At 41.6% G+C, this 19652-nt stretch overlaps 1 protein-coding gene across 1 annotated transcript in view; it reads right to left on the bottom strand.

The window, feature by feature from the left end:
* The window catches only part of LOC114653854 (cyclic nucleotide-gated cation channel beta-3-like), a 170871-nt gene extending 155170 nt beyond the window's left edge, over positions 1–15701 (bottom strand). The window contains exon 1 of the mRNA XM_051929250.1: positions 15493–15701. Coding sequence (XP_051785210.1) covers positions 15493–15645 — 153 coding nt within the window. The 5' untranslated portion in view covers positions 15646–15701. The remainder of the gene's footprint in view (positions 1–15492) is intronic.
* Between the last annotated feature and the right edge of the window lie 3951 nt (positions 15702–19652).

Below are 19652 nucleotides of genomic sequence, written 5' to 3'. Positions count from 1 at the left end.
GCCGGTGTTGTCATTTGAATTTGTTATAAATTGAAATGCCCTCATTTTATAGCACAGAGAGGTTTCTGCTTTCTAGCTTACGTTACATTTGAATCATCTTCCTTCACAAAGCTGTCTTAGAAAAGTAAGTGGGTCCACATTTTACTTACCTTATATACTCACGTATAAGTCGGGTCTTGAAACCCGAAAAAATCGATCATAAAATCAGACCGCGACTTATACACCCGTTCAAAAATACGACACTCATGAATTTTCTTGCTTCCTCCAATCTCACATCAGTTTCTCAGGTGTATCAAATTTTGTTACCAATTTCTTTCGCCACTTCAACGACTTTTAATTTAAAGCCAGCTTCATATTTTTTCTGATCGATCGCTCCATCGTAGATAAGGGTTGCTCTTACGATAAGGGGGTATGAGGGTGTGAGATACAAAAAACACAAAACAGTGAAAACGTCGCTTCGGAATATTTTGGGTATCACCATGTGGTCACGTAGGCACAATACATAGAAAACAAGGCTGTGTGCTCCGTGGTTACGCTCTCAGGTGCATGTTAGCGTATCGTAATCTCTTGGACCAATAGCGTGAGTTTTCTGCATTATATACACCCGACATTATAAATTATACGGTAAAATTAAGCCTGACTTATCTGCAAGTATATACGGTACTAGCCATGTGCGCCCAACTACGTTGCGCGTGTTAAAGTTGTCTGTGAAGGGCTCCCTGTTTAAACGCGGCTGCCAGTCGTGAACTGGGCCCTTCGTCGCACAGCATTATGATTTTTTATAATGGAAAGAAAATTACAAAAGAAAACCCTGGGACATTGATTCGATAGGAACGGCCTACTCGGAATCACTGTCCGAATAGTAATTATGTGGTGGTGGAGGAGCATTTCTGCTTCTCTCCGTTCACAGTCCGTCTTGTTTTCACGACGCTGTCGTTTCCTCTCCTGATCTCTTCTCAACCTTTCTCTAATCTCGCAGGTTGCTTTGTGGCAATCCAAAGAGTAAGGCAATATACACGGAGCAATGGTTATAAAAGGGGGACACATAGGTATCCAGGCTCTTTAAAGCATAAATAGGGATCACTTCACTGACATGTGAGCAAGCCACGGTACAACTGTGAGACGCGCAGCACTCGCCAGCTACAACGTAACAATAATAATTTCCGGAACGTGCTGTTGCGTTGTCATTCATTTTACCCACTGTCTTTCTTTCATTCATATGTTACGTAGGCACGTACCTTTTATCTTTGGCAATCTCATTCTCTAACCAGTGTAACACTGTCCACCACCCCTTTCGTTATTCCAGCACATTGTTGACATGCGTGAGTAACAACAACGTACTAAACTGGAAGGTGGTCTACGCATGCGTGGAATTCGCGGACAAACAAAGATCAAGATCCAAATGAAGATTATATATAAAGATTAGTTAATTTAAAGCACAACAATTTGTTTAGTTTGAATGTCTGTGTTTTGAGGTGTGACTGGAGTGCTACAGTCTTCAGTACTATAAGCCTGGAGGAGATTCTTAATGCAATGCCTATGTTTTAGCTGTCTCTCTACTGCCATCTAGTGCTGCTTCTTCTAATTCATTCGTGGACAAACAAAGATCAAGATCCAAATGAAGATTATATATAGAGATATTTATGCATGACTATAGTCCCCAAACCTCACACATTCCATCCATCCATTCATTATCCAACCCGCTATATCCCAACTACAGGGTCACAGGGGGTCTGCTGGAGCCAATCCCAGCCAGCACAGGGCGCAAGGTAGGAAACAAACCTCAGGCAGGGTGCACACACACACACACTGGGAACAATTTAGAATCACCAGTGCACCTAACCTGCATGTCTTTGGACTGTGGGATAAAAGCCACGCAGACACGGGGAGAACATGCAAATTCCACGCAGGGAAGACCCGGGACCCACTGCACCACCGTGCCGCCCTTTCCCACATTCCATTCCCACAATTTATTTTATTTTTGCTAACTTACAGCGGCTGTAATGAACTGATTAAAAAAGTTATTACAAACTCCATTTAGGGAGCTGGTTTGTTTGTCACCAGTGGCATCAGCATCCCTTGGCGTCAGCGGGGACCTCGTAAGTTCTGCTCCCTTCGACTACCACCGGCACGTGTGATCCGATAGTGACGCGGTCGCTGACGCCACTGCCCAAGTTGCAAATAAATTACTAACAGTTATGCCTGACAGGAGGGGCCCACCCCACGGCGCTGCACAGGGGCCTTCAACAGGCTGGCTACTCCACCGGTCGTCAGTCTTTTCTAAGACCTTCATGTGACCAATTCTTGGGCGCCACATGCATCGTGAAAGGCAGGTGCTGTGGGGACTCATTATTACAATTCTTGGCGCCGAGGTTTTAGAAACCAATGTTACACATATGTGTGTGTCAGAGGAACACCCTGCTGGCTCATCACAGGTATGCAATACCCCATCGGGGCCACAGGGGGTGCTGTTGCTAACAGACACAGCTTTTATCTCTTCCTCCACAGCAGTGAAGAGACACAGACATAGAATTATGTAGACGCCGCATGACCAGCAGCATTGAACGTCAACGTCGCCGCCATATTGCGAGTGGCACTGCTGTGGAGTCAAGTAGTGGATATTGATGCCTCATGCATGTGCTGCTTGGGATTGTACAAACCGCTGTACGCTCCAAACCAGAGATTACTTTTCATAAGTAAGGCTGAACAATTGTATTTGTTATATTTGGCCAACAGAAAATTCCGTTTTATAATCTTAACTTGTGGGCAGCACGGTGGCGCAGTGGGTAGCGCTGCTTCCTCACAGTTAGGAGACTTGGGTTCGCTTCTCAGGTCCTCCCTGCGCGGAGTTTGCATGTTCTCCTCGTGTCTGCGTGGGTTTCCTCCCATAGTCCAAAGACATGCAGGTTAGGTGCATTGGTGATTCAAAATTGGCCCTAGTGGGTGTGTGTGCCCTGGCGTGGGCTGGCGCCCTGCCCGGGGTTTGTTTCCTGCCTTGCGCCCTGTGTTGGCTGGGATTGGCTCCAGCAAACCCCCGTGACCCTGTAGTTAGGATATAATGGGTTGGATAATGGATGGATAATCTTAACTTTAGCTATGCCAGGCTAAGCTAGCAAAGCATTCATGTGCTCACGTGAGCCTCCAAACAATGTTTTGGCTAAACGTATTTACTCACTAACTATGTAGATTATTGTTAGCTGTTAACATTTCTCAAACTTTGAAGGTTTTCCAAAGAAATCCACCTCAGGAAGCAGTGGGAGGTAGCCCTTAGACGGGAAAGTTTCAGCACCAATGACGTATCACAGACAGAAGGATTTGGACTGGACAGGTCAGACTGAGAGAATCAGGTTCAGGTTTCCAACTCATCTCCAAAGGGTAGGTGTGTAGTTAGGCTATAAGGATTACAGAGTCAGTGAAAAGTCCGTTTTTTAAAGGAATTAGATGATGTCTTCCATAGCATTATGCTGTAACATACCTAACTCTGTTCAAGTTTTTAAGCACACCCACCACCTGCATGTCCTCTCTCACCACATCCATAAACCTTCTCTTAGATCTTCTTCTCCTCCTCTTACCTGGCAGCTCTATCCTTACCACCCTTCTCCCAATATCCCCAGCATCTCTCCTCTGCACATGTCCACACCAATGCAATCAATCTCACCTCTCTGACTGTCTCCCAACCGTCCAACCTGAGCTGACCCTCTAATGTCCTCATTTCTAATCCTGTACATCCTCATCACACCAAATGCAAATCTTGGCATCTTTAACTCTGCCACCTCCAGCTCTGTCTCCTGTGCCACCGTTTCCACCCCATATAACATAGCTGGTCTCACTACCATCCTGTAGACCTTCCCTTTCACTCTTGCTGATACCCGCCTGTCACCAGTCACTCCTGACACTCTTCCCCACCCACTCCACCCTGCCTGCACTCTCTTCTTCACTTCCCTTCCACACTACCCCATTACTCTGTACTGTTGATCCCAAGTATTTAAACTTATCCACCTTCGCCAACTCTACTCCCCTCATCCTCACCATTCCACTGACCTCCCTCTCATTCACACACATGTATTCTGTCATGGTGGTCCTACTGACCTTCATTCCTCTCCTCCTCATATCTCCACCTCTCCAGGGTCTCCTTGACCTGCTCCCTACTCTCACTACAGATCACAATGTCATCAGCAAACATCACAGTCCATGGGGACTCCTGTCTAATCTCGTCTGTCAACTTGTCCATCACCATTGCCAATAAGAAAGGGCTCAGAGCCGATCCCTGATGTAATCCCACCTCTGTCACTCCTACCGCGGACCTCACCACAGTCACACTTCTCTCGTACATATCCTGTACTACTCTTATGTACTTCTCTGACACTCCTGACTTCCTCATACAATACCACAGCTCCTCTCAGTCACCCTGTCATATGCTTTCTTCAGGTCCACAAAGACGCAATGCAACTCCATCTGGCCTTCTCTAAACTTCTCCATCAACATCCTCAGAGCAAACATCACATCTGTGGTGCTCTTTCTTGGTATGAAACCATCCTGCTGCTCACTAATCATCACCTCCCTTCTTAACTGAGCTTCCACTACTCTTTCCCATAACTTCATGCTGTGGCTCATCAATTTTATCCCCCTGTAGTTACTGCAGTCCTACACATCCCCCTTATTCTTAAATATCGGCACCAGTACACTTCTTCTCCACTCCTCAGGCATCCTCTCACTTTCCAAGATTCCATTAAACAATCTGGTTAAAATACCATAAATAAATAAGGATGCATAATAAATAGAAGCCTTTTAAGTAAATCCCCATCATCGTGATCAAATTGTTGCTTATGGTTATCGGCCACAGTGATTATTAATTGGTCCAAAAAATTTTGAATTGGGCATTTGGATTAAATTGGATTTTTGTCATCATACGAAGGTGGATGAGTTCTGTAGATGCCAACCCTGCACTCGGCATAATAAGGCTGCACCATATTGCCAGACTGAATACTCTGAAATTACAGAGTGGCAACACACGGAAAAAGCTATAAGACAGTTCTGTTTCAAGGATTATAGATCCTATCCTTATATATTTAAGTAACCACATTGTGTGTGAGTGTGTGTGTGTGAGAGAGAGAGGAATGAGTGAAATGTTTTCAGAAATTATTAAGCCAATTTGTATACAATAAAATTCTTTATTTTTGTCATTGAGTGCATCATTTCACTGTTAAAAGAAAGACCGGACTGCCAGCTGCAGTCTTATTATTTTGAGTTTCAGACATTGGTCAAGTTTTCATCTCAATAATTGCCATTATTAGTGTATGAATGGATATAAATAATTGCATTTAAATGATTTGCCAAAATCTGTTGTATGTAAATGATACTATTTTAAATGTTATTGTTTTTTCATCAGAAAACCCATTTTCCAAGTCTACCTGTATTAGTTTAAATGGCACTTTTACCACTCGCAAAATGGCAGACGCGCGGATGTATCGTGACGACTGGGCAACACAGTGAATGCGGCGTCTACCTATAGATGTCTATGAGGACACACCCCTTGAGGGAGAATAACCCCACCCCTTCCAGCAGCAGGACTACAGTCATGTGAAAAAAGTTTGGGACCCCCTCTCAGCCTGCATAATAATTGACTCTCCTTTCAACAATAAAGATAACAGTGGTCTGTCTTTCATTTCCTAGGAGTACTGCGGTGTTTTCTGAACAAAGATTTTTAGTGACGCAGTATTTAGTTGTATGAAATTAAATCAAATGTGAAAAACTGGCTGTGCACAAATGTGGGTCCCCTTGTCATTGTGCTGATTTGAATGCCTGTCACTGCTCAATGCTGATTGGTTGATGAGCTTGTTAAGCCTTGAACTTCATAGACAGGTGTGTCCCATCATGAGATATAAAGGGATTTAAGGTGGTCAATTACAAGTTGGGCTTCCTTCCCTTTGACTCTCCTATGAAGAGTGACAGCATGGGATCCTCAAAGCAACTCTCAAAAGATCTGAAAACAAAGATTGTTGAGTCTCCTGGTTTAGGGGAAGGCTACAAAAAGCCATCTCAGAGGTTTAAACTGTCAGTTTCTGTAACTGTAAGGAATGGAATCAGGAAATGGAAGGCCACAGGCACAGTTGCTGTTAAACCCAGCAGGTCTGGCAGGCCAAGAAAAATACAGGAGCGGCATATGAGCAGGATTGTGAGAATGGTGACAGACAACCCACAGATCACCTCCAAAGGCCTGCAAGAATATCTTGCTGCAGATGGTGCATCTGCACATCGTTCTACAATTCAGAGCAATTTGTACAAAGAACATCTGTATGGCAGGGTGATGGGAAACAAGCCCTTTGTGCACTCACGCCACAAACAGAGTCGCTTGTTGTATGCCAATGCTCATTTAGACAAGCCAGATTCATTTTGGAACAAAGTGCTTTGGACTGATGAGACAAAAATTGAGTTACAGTAATCCCTCGCTACTTCGCGGTTCCCTTTTCGCGGATTCACGACTTTGCGGGTTTTTAAATACAAGTGATTGCCCGCCTATCGTGGAAGTTATGTTCCAGACCCATCAGCAACAGGAGAAAATCCGCGATATAGAAAGACCATATAAATAAACATTGTTATAGTTTAAGCCTTCAAATACCCATCCCACATGCTTTAAACACATGTAAATTTATAAAACACACTTTGTTAACACATATGATATGTGGATGTCGGGCTAAGGATATGAGTAACATCTCACTATTATAAAACATTTTAACTTCACGCAAGACAAGACAGTGAGACAGGAAAATAGGTGATGTACAGGCTTTTAAATTATTGACAGGCAGAGCGACAAACAGCACAAAGCCAGCACAAAGTCCACTTCTCCTTAGCGTTCATTCAGCTCCCCACCCCCTTGACAATGCGAAGTGGCAGGAGCGTACTCCGCCTCCGGGGAGGGGGGTTTGAGCGAACGTGCGTTCAGCCCTCACACACACACACACACACACACTCCTCCTTCCGAACGCGCAGAGCGACAAGCAGGCATTTTGGCAGAAGCAGCACAAAGTCCATTTCTGCTCAGTGTGAGTTCAGCTGCCCCCCTTCACAAAGCGAGTGCAGACACATCGACGTCTGATCGCTGCGTGCAGTGTGCAGTGTTGGTCTGCAGTGTTTAAGAATGTAGAAAGTGTTTAAGAGCATAGGAAGTGTTTATAAGAGTGTGGGAAAGGTTAACAAGAGAGTGAGAAAGGTTTATAAGAGTATGGGAAGGGTTTATAAAGCCTTAAAATATGTATAAATAATAAAATAAATATAGGTCGCTACTTCGCGGATTTTCACCTATCGCGGGGGGCTCTGGAACGTAACCCCCGCGATAGGTGAGGGATGACTGTATTTGGTCAGAACAAAAAGCGCTTTGCATGGCGGAAGAAGAACACCGCATTCCAAGATAAACACCTGCTACCTACTGTCACATTTGATGGAGGTTCCATCATGCTGTGGGGCTGTGTGGCTAGTTCAGGGACTGGGGTCCTGTTATATACAAAATGATTGTCAAATGACACCTCAATCCACTTTCTCGATTTCAGGATTTTGTTTTAAGTAAAAATGTTTTTGAACCTTTCAGCTTTTAATGCTGTAATCTGGATGGACAGTATCATTTCTTTACCAATTATATGTACTCTTGACAGTAGGATCTGCCCTTCAAAACGTCACAATGCCACTGTGTTGTGACAGACAACGGGCTGGCAAACATTTTGAGCCAAAATTGATAGATGCGTGAAAAAAGCAAAACAAATGAAAAAAAATATACACAAAAATGAAACCGAAGCCAACCCCTGAACATCCATGAGTCGAGATAATTCTTGGTAGTGAAAACCAATCAGATCGCTTTCTGCTACTAAGATTCAACCAAGAATTGAAAGCTCGGGCCAATTGCAGCCCGTATCGGCTACCAAGAATTGGCCAATGACGGCTTGGTCAGCTAACAAGAATTGGTGAATCACAGCTCGTGTTGGCTACCAAAACTCGGAAAGGACGGGCCAACCTCTTGTCAGTAAATGTATTGTGCAAAAGCTCGTCTGAGTCGGCACTCGATTTGCATTTCATTTTGAACTTTCTTAAAATGTTACTCACGAGTGTCGGTTTGTGCAGATTTATTTACATTCACGGACACATTTTTGAATGATTTTTTAAACATTCTTGATGCAGTTTATTACATTTATTAAATATGTGTGCAAAATGTGTAATGAAAGATATAAAGATGTATAAATATAATAAACATTGAATTGTATAATCTTCATTTCATTTTACAGAATGAGCTTTAAAAATAATAATACGAAGTGCTGTATAATTATAAAAATACAAATCATAGAAAGTGAAAACTTTTCTTTCTTGACTTCATCTTTGCCAATTTAAAAACTTTTTTTTTTAATTCATTGTTTGAGTGAGTTCATTTTTATCTGAAAACTATGTGTACATATTTCCTACAGAAGACCTTAGGAAAGTCTTTCTGGTATATAAAGACCAATAATTACTGCAGTAATTCTCCCCGTGTCTGCGTGGGTTTCCTTCCACAGTCCAAAGACATGCGGGTGAGGTATACTGGCGGTTCTAAATTGTCCCTAACGTGTGCTTTGTGTGTGTGTGTGGGCGCGCCCTGCGGTGGGCTGGCACCCTGCCCGGGGTTTGTTTCCTGTCTTGCACCCTGTGTTGGCTGGGATTGGCTCCAGCAGACCCCCGTGACCCTGTAGTTAGGATATAGCGGGTTGGAGAATGGATGGATGGATATATACATACAAATATATATATATATACTGTATATACCTGTAAAAACAAATGTCTGGTATGCTTTTTTTTTTTAATACTTGACACTAATTTCACAAATTGTTCATATCAATGCCAATACAGAAATATAATTATAGTTATACTCTATATTAACATTGACGTTATAAAATATGCTTATAAAACAGACCTACACCTTTAATACTCAGACGATTCTAATCGTGTTGTAGAACAGCATATATATCTATATATATATATATATATATATATATACAGTGCATCTGGAAAGTATTCACAGCGCATCACTTTGTCCACATTTTGTTATGTCACAGCCTTATTCCAAAATGGATTAAATTCATTTTTTTCCTCAGAATTCTACACACAACACCCCATAATGACAACGTGAAAAAAGTTTACTTGATGTTTTTGCAAATTTATTAAAAATAAAAACATTGAGAAAGCACATGTCCATAAGTATTCACAGCCTTTGCCGTGAAGCTTGAAATTGAGCTCAGGTGCATCCTGTTTCCCCTGATCATCCTTGAGATGTTTCTGCAGCTTCATTGGAGTCCACCTGTGGTAAATTCAGTTGACTGGACCTGATTTGGAAAGGCACACACCTGTCTATATAAGTTCCACAGTGGACAGTTCATGTCAGAGCACAAACCAAGCATGAAGTCAAAGGAATTGTCTGTAGACCACCGAGACAGGATTGTCTCGAGGCACATATCTGGGGAAGGTTACAGAAAAATTTCTGCTGCTTTGAAGGTCCCAATGAGCACAGTGGCCTCCATCATCCGTAAGTGGAAGAAGTTCAAAACCACCAGGACTCTTCCTAGAGCTGGCCGGCCATCTAAACTGAGCGATCAGGGGAGAAGGGCCTTAGTCAGGGAGGTGACCAAGAACCCGATGGTCACTCTGTCAGAGTTCCAGAGGTCCTCTGTGGAGAGAGGAGAACCTTCCAGAAGGACAACATCTCTGCAGCAATCCACCAATCAGGCCTGTATAGGTAGAGTGACCAGACGGAAGCCACTCCTTAGTAAAAGGCACATGGCAGCCCACCTGGAGTTTGCCAAAAGGCACCTGAAGGACTCTCAGACCATGAGAAAGAAAATTCTCTGTTCTGATGAGACAAAGATTGAACTCTTTGGTGTGAACGCCAGGCGTCACGTTTGGAGGAAACCAGGCACCGCTCATCACCAGGCCAATACCATCCCTACAGTGAAGCATGGTGGTGGCAGCATCATGCTGTGGGGATGGGAGACTAGTCAGGATAAAGGGAAAGATGACTGCAGCAACGTACAGAGACATCCTGGGTGAAAACCTGCTCCAGAGCGCTCTTGACCTCAGACTGGGGCGACGGTTCATCTTTCAGCAGGACAACGACCCTAAGCACACAGCCAAGATATCAAAGGAGTGGCTTCAGGACAACTCTGTGAATGTCCTTGAGTGGCCCAGCCAGAGCCCAGACTTGAATCCGATTTAACATCTCTGGAGAGATCTTAAAATGGCTGTGCACCGACGCTTCCCATCCAACCTGATGGAGCTTGAGAGGTGCTGCAAAGAGGAATGGGCCAAACTGGCCAAGAATAGGTGTGCCAAGCTTGTGGCATCATATTCAACAAGACTTGAGGCTGTAACTGCTGCCAAAGGGGCATCGACAAAGTATTGAGCAAAGGCTGTGAATACTTATGGACATGGGATTTCTCAGTTTTTTTATTTTTAATAAATTTGCAAAAACCTCAAGTAAACTTTTTTCACGTTGTCATTATGGGGTGTTGTGTGTAGAATTCTGAGGAAAAAAATGAATTTAATCCATTTTGGAATAAGGCTGTAAAATAACAAAATGTGGAAAAAGTGATGCGCTGGGAATACTTTCCAGATGTTCTGTATAACTATATATATAACTAAGTGGTGTGTATGCTCTTTACTAGAACACACAGCTATTTTGTGCAAAGTATATAAAAATTTCCCTTTGCAATATTTCTACATATTCATTTTTACCAACTTCAAATTAATTAAATGTCAGCATCAACTAGAATATATTACTTCCCAAATTTTATAAATACATATAAAACACAAGGCTGTGTACTATTATTTATTCATTCTTTTCTGCTTTCATTTTCATTGTACTCCTCTCGATTATCTGTGTAGCCGAGACCATGGTAAAGGTGCTATATAAGTAAATGAAACGCGTTATTTGTTATAATTATTATTCAATAGAATTTGCCGTTTGTTTAATTGTGATTTTAACTATGCTTGTTGTCCATGTGTTTCTTGACAAATCAATCATTCATTAAACAGTTTTTGTTTTATCAAAAAAGAAAAATAAATAACTAAATCTGCAAAGTAGAATTCAAAGCACCGTTCGTTGATGAGAAAATTAAAAATATATATATTTTAGAGATATATTCTTCCATCCAGCAATGTGCCATGAGCGGCATTCGAACCCACATACCAGCGATAACTTCTGGTAGATCGTCTCTCAAGAATCGCAGCTATACCTCGACTACTGCGCGCAATCCGAAGCCCAACACATGAGACAATAATCGAGGTCGAGAGAACAAAAGCATCAGTACATGCGTGAGAAAAAGCACAAAGATAAACTTCAGGGATATCCTATCTGCGGATATCATAAGGATCTGCACGCAGAGCTGTCCTTTTATCCCATTGCGTCGATTACGCTTGGGTCGTGACCTCAGAGGCCACACCCCTAGCAACGCTGGACGCGAACCTAACGACGACTGAAAAAAAAGTACTACTCAAAATCGCACCAACATCGAGACACACTTGTCTTCAATAATGGATGTGCGTGCTGTGGAATACGGAAACGTAACCTTTGTTCCTGGCATCAGGCTCGCTTAAATTGCGACGCCTATGCAGCTGAAGCCTTACTAAACGTCTTCTTAAATGACGGACACTACCGTTATTATTTTCTAAACTAGGGTATAAACATATTTCTGCCTGCGTCAGCCCTTGATTGAACAAAAACGTGACGCAATTTTCAATACAGTTCTGCTCTTCTGTCATTTCAAACAGGACTTGGCTTCAATAAGCTAAACATTAAACGTTAGATACAATTATTTCATAATTTCGTGAAAACGAGATCTTTCGTTTTATCGAGATCTCGATAAAATGATTCCATTATCTCGAGGAAACAGTTAAAAAATAACGATATTGCACGTCCTCTCTCGGCTTCCGTAGTGGAAAATGGTCAAAGAGGAGAAAAAAATATCTTATTTTTTGTACTGCTTCAAAACAGTAAAACTAGACATATTACTTGTAAATATTTCCTAACACGTTTCCTTTCCTTTCCTCTGTTCCTTACATGTTCACTGACATTTCTTTATCGTTTGGAAGCTAATTCCGACATGTATGGAAACAAGAGTAACATTCAAAGTGCATGTATTAGTAGAAGCATTACTGAATTTTGTAATCTATTCTGCTGCACAAAATAATTATATTGTCGAGGTGTACAAATTCTGAAAGAGAAATGTCCGAGGTAGAGCATGAATATTCAGTGAAGGATGAGGATGTTATGACCAGTTAAATGAAAAGTACTCTAGCAATAAACGGACACACATGAGGCAGAGTTTCAAGGGTTAAACGAAATGCCGACCGTCCTCCTTGCTTATCGTTCCGGATAACTGGGTGCACAAAAAGTGCTTATCTGAAATTTACGGTGCTATTATTCAGTGCAATTAATCGATGTTTTTAAATCATTTATCTCTATTTTGAACATTTAAAAAATCAACTTACTTCCATGCGGTTTTGTAAATATGAGTTCTTGTATACGGGTAACTTAACAGGTTTAAGGATTCCGTTTACACAGCACGCATCACTGAGATTTCTTGTCTTACGTCATTGAAACTGAACAAGCTCTTCTAACTGAGACCAATAACGTGCGGTGCCGTTTCTTGGTTTTCTTATAAATTGTGCGATGCGGCTCCCACTACACCTGCAACTTTCCGCGGCGTCTTCCAATGCGCAGATAAACCTCCAATTACTGCAGACGAGAGGCGGGATCAAGGCCACCGTAGCCAATAAACTGGACAGACAGAATGTGATGTGACTTACTGAGCCGGAGAAAAGGAGAAAACTGCGTGGCCGATAAATCAGTCAGTAAAATACTTCGAGCCTCCGGAGCCAACCCGAATGTAAACGTATGGATATAGTTTGATGTTAAATTTTGAACATTGCCAAAGAATCGTACTTTGTAACGTCCAGACCTTGGAAAAGTAACGAAGTAGGATTGTTACTATTTCTTAAAGAGTAAAAGTATTCAGCTTAAAAAAAGTCAAATTCCCTACAAAATCTACTCAAGTAAAGTAACAAAAATAATTTAATGTGTTACTTTCCATCTCTGCATTTCAGCTGCTCAGAAGGTGAACATCTTCTGTCACGACACCGAGAGATCCGGCGGCAGGAACACAATTGGAATTAAATTCACACAACAAACAACGTCGGGAAAAAAATAAATAAATTAAAAAATTAAAAAAACAAAACAAAAAAAAAACACTCAGCTTGGAAGAGTCAGTGGAAACTCCGGATTAGGGAAATACGACAAAAACCACTTCGGTCAGAATACGGCTGGACCTCGTGGCCAAGATGGAAACACGGAGCTGTGTTTTATTTCTGACCGACTCCTTTGAAACTGCATCATTGAAAATTAGAAAGCATTCGGGAAATCACTATACAGTATATACTAGATAAATCGGTAGTAGCAAGATAGACATGTTAAAAATAACCTTAATTTAATCAAAGTTGTACAGATAGAAAGATATGAAAAGCACTATATAAAGGATAGGCAGATATATACGAAAGTACTAAATAGATAGATATGAAAGGCACTATATAATAGATAGATAGATAGATAGATAGATAGATAGATAGATAGATAGATAGATAGATAGATAGATAGATAGATAGATGTGAAAGGCACTATATAATAGATAGATAGATATGAAGGCACTATATAATAGATAGATAGATAGATATGAAGGCATATATAATAGATATATAGATAGATTAATAGATAGATAGATGTGAAAGGCACTATATAATAGATAGATAGATAGATAGATAGATAGATAGATAGATAGATAGATAGATAGATAGATAGATGTGAAAGGCACTATATAATAGATAGATAGATAGATATGAAGGCACTATATAAGATAGATAGATAGATATGAAGGCACTATATAAGATAGATAGATAGATAGATAGATAGATAGATAGATAGATAGATAGATAGATAGATAGATAGATAGATAGATAGATGTGAAAGGCACTATATAATAGATAGATATGAAGGCACTATATAATAGATAGATAGATAGATAGATATGAAGGCATATATAATAGATATATAGATAGATTAATAGATAGATAGATGTGAAAGGCACTATATAATAGATAGATAGATAGATAGATAGATAGATAGATAGATAGATAGATAGATAGATAGATAGATAGATGTGAAAGGCACTATATAATAGATAGATAGATATGAAGGCACTATATAAGATAGATAGATAGATAGATGTGAAAGGCACTATATAATAGATAGATAGATATGAAGGCACTATATAATAGATAGATAGATTAATAGATAGATGAGAAAGGCACTATATAATAGATATATAGATAGATATGAAGGCACTATATAAGATAGATAGATAGATAGATAGATAGATGTGAAAGGCACTATATAATAGATAGATAGATAGATAGATAGATAGATAGATAGATAGATAGATAGATGTGAAAGGCACTATATAATAGATAGATAGATATGAAGGCACTATATAAGATAGATAGATAGATAGATAGATAGATAGATAGATAGATAGATAGATAGATAGATGTGAAAGGCACTATATAATAGATAGATAGATAGATATGAAGGCACTATATAAGATAGATAGATAGATAGATAGATGTGAAAGGCACTATATAATAGATAGATAGATATGAAGGCACTATATAATAGATAGATAGATTAATAGATAGATGAGAAAGGCACTATATAATAGATATATAGATAGATATGAAGGCACTATATAAGATAGATAGATAGATAGATAGATGTGAAAGGCACTATATAATAGATAGATAGCTAGATAGATAGATAGATAGATAGATAGATAGATAGATAGATAGATAGATAGATAGATAGATAGATAGATAGATAGATGTGAAAGGCACTATATAATAGATAGATAGCACTTTTCTAGACTCTTGTAGCACTTTAAGCGGGGAGTCACTTCAACCATTGGCAGTGTGCAGTACCCGCCTGGATGATGTGATGCCACACATTTTTGCACCAGCACACTCACCACACATTAACTATTAAGTCCTGAAGGGGGTGACAGGGACAATAAGCAAACAGGCGACGTTTAGGGAGTAGTGGACATGAAAGGTCACGGTGGGCGGTTTAGCCAGGGCATTGGAGTACAGCCTGCTCTTTTTTTTATGACCACAGAGAGTGAGGCCTTCAGATTTACGTTTGATTCGATGGACAGCGCCGTTTTAATAGCCCAGTGTGCCCATCATTGCACTGGGACGTTGAGATCCACACACACACACACCACAGGGTAAGCCCTCCCTGCTGGCCTCGCCAACATCTCTTCCAGCAGCAGCACAACCCTCACTTCAAGATCTCCAAGGGAGCCAAAGCCCAGACCTGAAGCTACCCAGCTGGTGTGCCTGTCAAGTGAAGTGTTTTAGGAGGTGGGCAGCACATACCTGAACTGATGGCGCCGGAGCTGCTGGTGCTGCTGGCTCTGGTGCCAGCGTTTGGGTGTTGCACTTCGCCGACTTTGCCTCATCGTCCCTCTGTGGTAGGATTCTCCCCAAGCCCAACTTAATTCTGCTCAGCACTGCCAACAGAGATGTCATGGTTCATCAAGCTCTGCCGACTGCTCTGCCCACACGTCTGCTACCTTCTGGGCTCCTTCAGCAAATGTTTCATGGTATTAACCGTTAGTGGCCTTAATACGACTTAAGAAACTACCACTTTAGCAGTCGTGTAAGGCTGCGGCTATTTTTAGTTTTCTTTTTTTAACACAAAAGAATTACGTTGTGACACCGATGTTTGGCTTGTTCAGCTGCCACTTAATGCCAATTAGTTCAACCAAAACCCTGCTGTATCTGTGAGACTGAAATATCAAAATTCAGAAACAGAATAAAACTGCTTTACGTTGCCAAGTAAAAGTAGAAAAACATTAACATCATTCACACCCTTGCTAATCTAAACGGTTGGCATCTGCAACATGATGGCGCCATCTGGGTGTGAGGGCTCCGCTTAGACTGGGTCAATCAGTGCCAAGCTTAGACTGGTAACAATTTTTTTTTTGTTGTTTATTTCACTTTATACAATTTCTCGAATTAGGAATTTGTTAGTTTTCACATACCCCTTGGGGTCAGAGTGCAGCCCCATTGTACAGCGCCCCTGGAGCAATTACAGGTTAAGGGTCCTGTTCAATGGCCCAGCAGAGTAGGATCTCTTTTTGGCAGTGATGGGGATTCGAACCGGCAACCTTCTGGATACCAGCACAGATCCTTAGCCTCAGAGCCACCACTCAGCCCTATTACAGGTGAATTACAGGTGAATGACACAGAACAGGCACATACACACACACGCAAACACACACATTTATATGCACACGGGATGCAGAAGCACCCCATGGTGCCCAAATGAGCCTGCAATACTCCACAACAGCCCCCCGATCAGATATACAGCCCTCAATGTGGAGATGGTCTGATTCAGCTTAAACACTTTATCTTCACCGACTGCACTAAGTGCATTAAGTTAATTGAACTTGAGAGTCTGCCGCTCACTAAGGAGATTTGCACCCGTTATGGTGCCACCTTCTTACAGCAGCGTTTCATTTAGCTATTCATTTTCTTTTTAGACACATTCCGGGGGGGTCTGCTTATTCGGCAGTCCTTTCTATTATCTGATCAGCTGATAGCGGGGCAAGACTAATGACAGAAATCACCACCTGTGAGAGGACATAACTGGAGTGTATGAAATTAAAATGAAAAAGTAAGAATGTATAAAATAGATAGATAGATAGATAGATAGATAGATAGATAGATAGATAGATAGATAGATAGATAGATAGATAGATAGATAGATAGATAGATAGATAGATAGATAGATAGATAGATAGGAAAGGCACTATATGATAGATAGTGTGCCAGATGGCTGGGGACCCTACCCAGCCGGGACCCCTGGATGGTCCACGAGAGGGCAGCCGCCCAGGTCTGCTTGGGGGCCACTGGAACGGAGCTGGGAAGCTCATCTCTATGGGAGGACATGGCCACTGCCAGGGGGCGACTGGACGGTTATGGAACCCTGGATGGCAGCACTTTTGCCACACCAGGAAGTGCTGCCGGAAGAAATCTCAGGGGCACCCGGGAGGGGAGGTCAGGTCAGGTCAGGTCAGAGGAAGAGAAAGAAAGAAAGAAAAAGAAAGAAAGAGAAATAGTTGTTGGTGACAAGGCATTGTGGTGCTGTGAAGAAAATAAAAGTGTGTGTTTTGGACATTCTGGTGTCTGTCTGTCTGTGTCCGGGGGCTGGCTTTCCAGAATAGATAGATAGATAGATAGATAGATAGATAGATAGATGTGAAAGGCACTATATAACAGAAAGAATGTAATATTAGTATAGTAGGCAGGATAGATAGATAGATAGATAGATAGATAGATAGATAGATAGATAGATAGATAGATAGATAGATAGATAGATAGATAGATGTGAAAGGCACTATATAACAGAAAGAATGTAATATTAGTATAGTAGGCAGGATAGATAGATAGATAGATAGATAGATAGATAGATAGATAGATAGATAGATAGATAGATAGATAGATAGATAGATGTGAAAGGCACTATATAACAGAAAGAATGTAATATTAGTATAGTAGGCAGGATAGATAGATAGATAGATAGATAGATAGATAGATAGATAGATAGATAGATAGATAGATAGATAGATAGATAGATAGATAGATAGATAGATAGATAGATGAGAAAGGCACTATATATAACAGATAGATAGATAGACCATGTTGGAGGCACACACAATGGACAATCAGCCTGGCCTGGTGTCCAGAAGATCCGTTACTTGGATAGGAGGCCTCGAATAAATGGACAAGCATCCCAACCGGACATGGACTTCATACCTTCACTGGTCAGGACAAGAAGAAGAGGATGGGGAAGGACTGTCCCTGGTGGATGTTTATTCCCCCCAGGTGCTAGATGGCAACAGCCCTTTGTATCGGCGCCCATTCAGGAACCAGAAGGGAATGCTGGCTGTAGTCCAGCAGCACAGTCCTGCTGGGGTTTGTGGGTCCACTGCAGGGACATGTGCTCACCAAATTACTTGCAGGGACTTGCATATGACCCAGAAGTACGTCCACTGGGTAGTGGCCCTGGCACCGGAAGTAATCCCGGGTTCTTAATAAAAGGGACTGCACTTCATTTTCCAGGCGAGTCAGATCTGGGAGGATGTGGAGCAACACTCGATTGGAGCGATGATGGTGGTGTTGAGGTCAGGATAACGAAGAAGGTCAGCACACACTGAGTTCAGATCCTTGATGAGTAGTCAATGGGTCAGCACCTTTGTGGATGGAGACTCTCATAGGGTCCTCTGCTCCCTTTTGACCACTCGGGTCTGCTAGTGAATGACGTTGATGGTATCAAATCGTAATCCACACAGTCGGAGGTGGAACAAGTTGCCCACCTCCATCCTCTGGAGGCCTCTCTTGTTCAAACTGATATTGAATTTGATGCAAAGTTCTTATTAGCTAAGAAATGATGACGTTGTGTTGTGTTCGTCTCTTTGGTTTACAGCTCTTCACTTGGGATGGTCAGTTTTGTCCCCTTGTCCTGTCACACTCGTTCCCTAAACAGTCCTTCATGGTAGTTTTTACTCAGCTATGTCAACCTCTTTGTAAGTCGCTTTGGATAAAAACATCCAAGTGTAAAACTGATTTGAACACATTGCATCATGGGATCCTCTCGGTTGTTTCTGTGTTAATTTGCACAACTGCAGCAGCTTCTATCCGCGCATTAGCCCGTGTTCGGTGCGATTTCTCGTATTTGTGTCCGTTTTACCACATCTTCCTTTCTTTTTTTTTTTTCCATGTTGAATCCTTTAGACTGCTGGACAACTGAAGCAATTTTCTCATCTCGTAAACATTTTGTGCAGAGCATGGCTATAAATCACCGGATGTGCTTTCAGGGTCCTCTTAGAGGTTGGATGCCAGCGTAAATCTGTCTAGGAAGACAACGACGCGCTTAAATTAAGGAAGCGGGATGTAGAAAAGATCGAGCACATCGAGGGAAGGATTGACGAGGAGCCGTCTCGAGCGAAACCGCCGTTTGCTAATTGAAGACGAGTTCTGCTGCCGAGACATTCTGAAAGGTGACGGCGAACCCAAAAAGCCTTAATTAGCATACGCCACCCCCTATTTGGGGGTGTCAATCAGAAACGTAATGATTTACTTTGTGAGGCAGAACAAGAACAAGAAGAGCCGGGTCAGCTATTTGAAATATTAAAATGTGTGCTTCAGTTGAAAAGTTTAAAGACTTGTTGATTGGGATAGAAATTTGTCATTTTTTCACCCTCTGCTGGGGGTCCATGGAGGGCTAGGAAAGGATCAAAAATCAAAAATAACCTCATATTCATCATCAGTGACCTTGAAATAGTCGAAAACGATACCCCACATGCTGAGGTTGTAAATATGTCATTTTTAACCTTCCTAAGAGTGGCACTTTGAGGGGTCGGGACCACTGGTAAAGAATCCAATATCCAAAAATGTGATCAGCAACCTCGAAATTTCATAAATCGACACCCCACGTGGCTTTATTACCGATCCCCATTTTTATGAAATGT

This window comes from Erpetoichthys calabaricus, chromosome 6, assembly GCF_900747795.2.
Source record: "Erpetoichthys calabaricus chromosome 6, fErpCal1.3, whole genome shotgun sequence".
Lineage (NCBI taxonomy): Eukaryota > Metazoa > Chordata > Cladistia > Polypteriformes > Polypteridae > Erpetoichthys > Erpetoichthys calabaricus.
The sequence above is the reverse complement of the archived record's forward strand: the minus strand, read 5'-3'. Positions and strand labels throughout refer to the sequence as shown.